The sequence below is a fragment of the Ischnura elegans genome, chromosome X (assembly GCF_921293095.1).
Source record: "Ischnura elegans chromosome X, ioIscEleg1.1, whole genome shotgun sequence".
NCBI lineage: Eukaryota > Metazoa > Arthropoda > Insecta > Odonata > Coenagrionidae > Ischnura > Ischnura elegans.
Window position 1 is genome coordinate 4,716,936 of NC_060259.1, and position 7,262 is coordinate 4,724,197.

The 7,262-nt window shown below is 39.0% G+C and overlaps 1 protein-coding gene across 1 annotated transcript; it reads right to left on the reverse strand.

Moving 5' to 3' along the window:
* Positions 1-1,662: 1,662 nt before the first annotated feature.
* On the reverse strand, positions 1,663-3,825 carry LOC124171477. Its single transcript, XM_046550654.1, has 2 exons — positions 3,380-3,825; positions 1,663-3,221 (listed from the first exon to the last, which is right to left on the reverse strand). Exons 1-2 carry the CDS (start codon positions 3,561-3,563, stop codon positions 2,881-2,883), a joined length of 525 nt encoding a protein of 174 aa, XP_046406610.1. The 5' UTR covers positions 3,564-3,825; the 3' UTR covers positions 1,663-2,880.
* Between the last annotated feature and the right edge of the window lie 3,437 nt (positions 3,826-7,262).

Here is a 7,262-nt window from a genome sequence, read left to right on the forward strand (position 1 = left end):
TAATATCAGTCAGCAGTCAGCAAATGAGGTAGTCAATAGGTTACACTTAAATAAGAATTATCTGAAAAGGAACTGCAACAGGTGTATTGCCCAATTGCATTGTTTCTGTGAGTCTGCCCCTACCACCAAAAGTACAAACCCTAAATATTCAATGCTTGAGAAATAAAATAGATGATTTAGAGTTATTGGGTAATGATCAAATGCTGATGTGGTGTGTATTACCAAACATTGACTTAGGCTATGGAAACTCAGGAGTGTGAATACAGGTATTGAAGGCTTTTCTAGCCATTCTTATTTACAGTTTATATGTAAAATTTTAACCTTTTCCCTACGCCGGGCGTTTTTTAACGGCTTGAATTTTCCAATGCTAAAGGATGAAGGCCGTGATTTCACGGCTTGAATTTTTCGAAGGAAAAGGCCGAAGGCCGTGTTTTCACGGTTTTGCGGTCATGCTTGCCAAGTGGGTCCCACCCGCCATTAGGGTCCCTCGGCGCAAGAGGTCCGACACTTTCCTATTATCCATGTGGGGATTATCTCGGCCCATTCCGGCTCTTAGTGTCCCACTCAAGGAAGGTGCTCATGGTCACTTATTTGTTTTTAAGTTAGAATAACTAAAAACGTACATGTTGCATTTAATGCAAATCAATGCCAAGAATTACATTCTGGATCTTCTGCTGATTGGTTCCAAATTTTAAACGGAACTGTAGCGTTCATATTAAGAGAGTTGATTATCACCTAGAACAAATTTTGGAGATGCTAAGGTTAGATACTTAATTGTTATTTTTAAAACTTACTAGCAAATTTATTGGAGCGATATTGTAATGATTTACATCTAAAGATATACGTTACTCTGTTAGCCACATTCAAAATGTACATTTGTGGTGAAATTCGACAAAATATTCGATTTAACTCCTATGAAAAAAAGCCCTCGTAATGTAATAAAACATGTTTCTCTCAGTTCTTTCTCGTGAGCCAAAATTACAGCGACTATTTTTAATAACCTCTTATCAACCTTTGAATGCAAATGTATTATAAATGAATTTCGCTATAAATACCAATTAATGCACATCCTAAATTTCGTAAATATAATGTACAAATAGGGAATGTTTTACGTAGAAACATGTTGTGAGAAGCATTCCATACCATTGCAGGAATGAGAACTGCTCTACCCAGGTAATTACTTTCATATCTTGGTTCTCTGGTCAGCTTACATTAAGGTGGTCTGCCCTGTGCACCTCACAGGCTTACTTCGAGACACATTAGCACATTAATGTTTTCTTGGAAAAACATATTACCCTTCAACTGGCACATCCAAGAGTAGATTGGTGCAGGTAGCCTCCTACTGAAATATGTGGAAGAAAATAACCTCACTCTTCTCGGAATAACTCATTTTCTTTTCAAAATTTTCTTGGCGTGTATTCAAATTTAGCCGTTAACTATCTGTACGCATTCCGCTACCTATACCAGGGATGGTTTCTGTAGAACCCTGCTGTGCGATGCAGCCCATACCATGAATGGAAAGAGAACTGCTCTACCCAGGTAATTACTCTCATATCTTGGTTCTCTGGTCAGGATCCATTAAGGTGGTCTGCCCTGTGCACCTCACGGGCTTACTTCGGGACACATTAGCACATTAATGTTTTCTTGGAAAAACTTATTACCCTCCAACTGGCACACCCAAGAATATATTGGTGTAAGTATCATCCTGCTGAAATATGTACATGGAAGATGAAGGGAGGTGGAAGGGAAGTGGAAGTGTTTTGTATTTTTTCTTATATCGTGCGTAATATGAATTTATATTTATGTAAGTGAAATTGCTTTATAAATATAATTTAGCCATTTCAAACAACACATTTGTAAGATTCAAGGAGTTTTATGACTATTCTTTGGGAAAATATTCTTCTAAAAAAATTCGAAATGTTTCATTCTCATTGCCCTTTTGCTGTAAACCCTAAAAATAACCATAGAACTTAGTTTAAAAGTTCTACAGGCATTGCAAAACGAAAGGAATAATTGATGAACTGACATTTGCTGCACTAGTAACAATTTAAGAAAATTGAAATCGCACTAGTAACAGTAAACTGACCGCATAAGTACGCCGTGATGGGCTGCCTTCGGGAAAAGGGTCGAGGATTATATTTGCCCAGTTGCCGAGGAAAGGGTCCGGCACCCCGCTAGGAAAGATCATTAAGGGGAGGAAGCGACAACCTGGACGATACCTTGCTGAGAAGCAACTCTGTACAGGGCAAAAAAGAAATGCTCAAAGCCTTCGTACAGCCAAAAGCAACTTCCCGTGAAGGAGCCCGGCGCGAAAGGGCTAAATGTGAAGGTGTTCTAATTTTGTTTGAAATGGACTGAGTTACAGTGAATGCATGATAACAGGTGGTGGAAACACACCAAGATTCATCCTACATGTACTCCTAGGATGACACTCATATTTGATAATATAAAATCAGCAGATAGTAGCAGGTAAAAAAAGAATGTGTAGTGAGTCGAGTTGTCCCTTTTTTGGCATCTCATTGGCATTAAACAAATCAATGTTACCAAATTTTAGAGAAGTGATGAAATATTGTTGAATTGTTTGTATATTTTTAGATACAAGTATGCATGAAAGGAGCCAAGGTCTATGAAATTGCCACCCTAGTGGCTAGAAAGGTGTGTGAACTTGGAGATTCACTTCTCTTCCATAATGTCTGTGACTAATGCATTTTGGATGGAGGCCGCCCATGCCACAGATGAATGTTAAATACTGTAATCAAAACCAAAGTAGGGAAAGAAAACCCACTGATATACACAAAGATATGATGAATATACAGAAAGTTAATCTCTTTACACTTCAACCAATGTTCCGTGAAGCATAACATATTGACTTTGGCAAAGTCATGACTTTGATTTTGAATTTTTGAAGAAGAATTTGTACATTTCAAAAAGTTTGACTGGCTTCCACTTATGCCACAGTGAATTTGGTTTGAGTTTATTAGATCGCCTCAGTTTCTCAATACACTGGCCGGCATAACGATTAGTTTCAGTCTTGACTAATTTGATCATTTCTTTTGGGAAGAAAAGAGAAAAACAGTCAAACTCATCTGACTGGGCATCAACAGTAGCGCTGACTCCAACGTCCTCTTCAAAGACTGGTAGTTCTACAGCCATGTCCTGGTCTGACCAGCCAACATCACCATCAGCATGACTGTGTCGCCTCACTCGCACAGGATCAGGATCTGGACAAAAAATATATATTACAAATCTATAAAGTAGGCTCTATGTCCATAGCAGGTTTAGAAATAAACAAACCTAACACATCCATGTAAAAATAAATGCAGGCATAAGTATAATTTATAATAAAAAATATTTTAGTATTGGTAGAAATTTTATTTACCAATATCTAGGGGGGCTTCATGTTGTGCTGTGTCTTCTACAGGGATGTCTTCCTCATTCTCCTCTGCACTACTTTTATCTGGAAAGCACAATATGGTTATTATTGGATTTAGGCCCCTACTATAATTATTGAGAAATGTAAAAGTAACTGATGACATAGTAGGCCTACTGTGCAATAGAATCATCAATCAATTTCTTGTGAGCTACTGGCACATCTTTTTTTCAAGTGAAGTAGAGGGCCATAGGCAAATTTATACCTGCCAAGTATAAAGAAATGGTAGAGCAAACCAATGAAACCAAGGAAAAATTTTAATAAAATAACTGTATAAAAGACTAGGCCTCTAGACCTAGTTTGACATTTTTGTGTACTAATACTTCTAATAACACCAAATAACAAAATATTTCTATAAAATGCTCAAATTAGGAATGTTTTGTCAATATAAAAGCCAAATTACATATTCAGGAAGTAAATATAAATTATATTATGTTATGTGTGAATTGAAGAACCACGTGTAAATTCATACCCTAGTAATAACAATACCTAACCTCTCAAAATATGTTTTCAAAACAAATATTGAATTACAAAATACTATTTTTCAGTTTGCTAAGTACAAACAATATCATTTATGAACACTAAGTTCTTATTATGGCCACCAATACTCGGTTTAGAAAAATTCTAACACAATTGTAGTAAACAATTCCAAACAACATTATACTCAATATAAAGTTTGAAAACATGAATATATTATTTACCTATGTCGTCAATGGTGAAATCCGGATCTTCATCAGAGTCATCAACAATATCAGAGTCCGTATCTAACGCTAATTCAGCTAAAATATCGTCCTCTTCCATTGTTTCTTGAAACGTGTTCCTCTCCATGCTTGATGTAAACAGACTGACGACGCCAGCTGACAGCAGTCGATAAACAAAAGCCTCAAGCGATCGTGTGACGTAGTAGCTCCAAGCGGATTTTTTCCGAACTAACCAACAAAACTGGTTTTGTAATGCAGCAGTCGGCACTCGAATATCACTCGGGCAACGCCATTTATAGACTGTTAAAGCTGTGCTTGAGTCACGCTCGAGCGCCGGCCGCGGGACTAAACAATGGCGCTCGAGCGTGACTCGAGCGTAGACTCGAATGTGTTAACATTCAAATTAGAAGTAATATCACAAGTTAACCCTCCGATTTTGTCAAATCCTTAACCAAGGGTACAGGGGAGCCGAGTTATAAAAAATATTGGGCGGCCCATAGCAGGGGTCTTGCCCTTGGAGATTTGATAAATAGTGAGTTTTAAAGTTTTTTAAAGCATTTTAGCGGAGTTATATGATCAACATTAGAACCCTGAAAACTTGACTCTCGATGACTGGATGCTCCGTGGAAAATCGGCAAGCCTGACACATTTTTTCCTCACAAATTTTTGAGGGGGCTCTCACCTCCTCAGGCCCCATGGAGTCATTGCCACTGCAAGAGTACATCTTTCCTTAAAAAGGGTACTTTTTAGCAGAAGCAATTGAAGAATTTTCAAGCACCCTACAAATAACTAATTGGGTACTAGTGAACAATGCACAATCGGTAAATTAAAAGTATGATGCCTTCCTTAACATATTACGTACCTACTCTCTATTTTCAATGGGTCTTCCCCCTACAAACAAGTAAATCAAGGAAGCCACGACAAAACTTGGGTAATTCCATAAATTTCACTCATATATAAAGATTTTAAATATTTGTGGGCCAAGTATCTTTCTCATTACCCCATTTCTCCTGTTACCACTATTAACCATATTTCCTTTCCTCCTTCCTATTTTATCTCCTCGTACTTACAGTCCATATAATTTGCCCTCCTAATAATCCCGATCATGAAATATACTGATGCAGTGGCCTCATGCCTTCGTCAGATTCGAAAATTATCTTACAAACGCTCAGTATACCTGCCATAGAGAATTTCTGTGATTGCATTAGGTATTTTCCCCACTGGCCTTCATGTGAAATACCCTCTCTCTCTCTCTGGCCTCCCTCCACACCTACAGCCATCCCTTCATGTCTTTTTGTCCCAACAATCATTTCTTCGTTGTTTTATTCGTGACCAATACGATATGCTAACTAAAACATTCCACAATTCAATCAAAAACTTAATAACATTTCTCTGACAGCACCACATCTTCTCCCCAATATTAATGAAATACTCCATGCATCCCATTGCTCACTACAACTCTGCCGAACTAAATCCCTAAAAAAGCTCTCCTCCCTTTGTGCATCTCATTTTTGTGCCGGGCTGTCTTAACCTGTCAATTTAGCTTTGGTCATTCCCTCCCCACCTCTTTTACATATTTACAAACCTGATTTATCCACCCATTCAATCTTCCTCCTTCACCCCCACAACAACTTCTTTCATCTCCACAAAGTCGACAGCTAGAGAGAGAACAATCCTGACACCTCCACTCCCAAAGACATGAGGATGAATGCCCACGTGGCCTCCATGTTCTATTTTGGCCTCCCTTCCCCCCCACACACCACCCACTTGAACTTTATACAATTGAATTAACTTACATTAAGGCGGTTTCCTTTTATTTTTATATTGCCTAAATCGAAAGATTATTACTCCTGGAGTACGTATTTCACGCTTTTAGATTTTTAAATGACAATATCTATTTTTCGCGATTAAATGAAAAGTGAAAATTTTCAAGCGCGCGAAAATGCGACGGCTAAGTATGAATGCTGGGAAAAGCTCGTGTGACAATTGCCATTCTAAATTCCTGCTGCCACAAGTGAGGTGACTTTGAGGCGAGGATATGTGTGCTGCTGCAGTGCAGGCTGCTAGCAGGCAGCAGATTACCCTGCTAGCTGGTAGCACTTGGCTTAAATAATGATTATTAATACCTTATCAAACAAAGAAAACTTTCCGACCTTAGCCAGTTTTAATAGGTGATTATTAAGACATGTTTCCCTGAGCTCTGTGCCTCATGCATGCATTGGTAATCTCAGACGATGTAAAACTACTGACTACTCGCATAGAAACTAGGTCCCTGCAACGTCACGTGGAGTGGTATCGCATGGGCGCCAATCTGGCCTTTTTCAAATGAGGATAAAATTGACCATTGCCATTCGTCTACACCGGTATTTCTAAAACCAAATAATTTGTATATTATGAATACACTAACGGTGGGGAACTAATCACAATCAATGCCTTTCGTTTTCTTTGATGAAGGAAACTACCCTTTTGGCTGTTCAAAGCATTTCATCCCCCTGGATTAAACATCAACAGATATTCACTTTAATTGCCTCAGCTCACTCTCCCCCCCCCTCGACCTCACCTCCCCTCCATCCCCCTCCCCCTTCCTCTGCCCTCCTTCATCCATTTCCAACACTCTTGCTCCTAACTCAGAGGAAGGTGGTAGTGCCACCGAAAATTTGCTTGCCTGAGTCTTTTCAGTCTTTAAGAACAGCTATGTATTGCTGGCTCTGCAAACCACACATGCCAACAGGCTGTGACAATAACAAATTCAATTATAAAGAAATACAAAACTCTAGATCTCACCATGAATGACTTCACTGTGCATTTCCAAAAAACCTGGTGGATTTCTAAAATCACTGCAGTGCGTTTAGAAGAGAATGACATTAGTGTCTCGTTTATGCATCCACATGGTACATTGAATTGTTCCACGTGGCCCAAAGAAGAGGACCTATGTGAAGTGCCATTGAAAAATACTCTGTGCAAATAGCGACTCACTCACCGTTTCCAGTCAGTAGCAGAGGGTGTTGAAATTGTTTTGGGTTTCCCCTCGGATGAGGTTCTCCATCTCTGCTGACGTTTCGATGGCCGTGTCGTCCATCGTCATCAGGGCTTGTCTTCGAGTTGAGTGATCCGACTTACATAGTTTGGGC

What these genes read in the sequence shown, in the direction of transcription:
- LOC124171477 (XM_046550654.1), bottom strand. Translation starts at nt 3,563, where the DNA reads ATGATTCTATTGCACAGTAGGCCTACTATGTCATCAGTTACTTTTACA. An exon ending in TGAAGCCCCCCTAGATATTG is followed by an intron (nt 3,222 to 3,379) that starts GTAAATAAAATT and finishes TTTTTTGTCCAG; the next exon opens with ATCCTGATCCTGTGCGAGTG.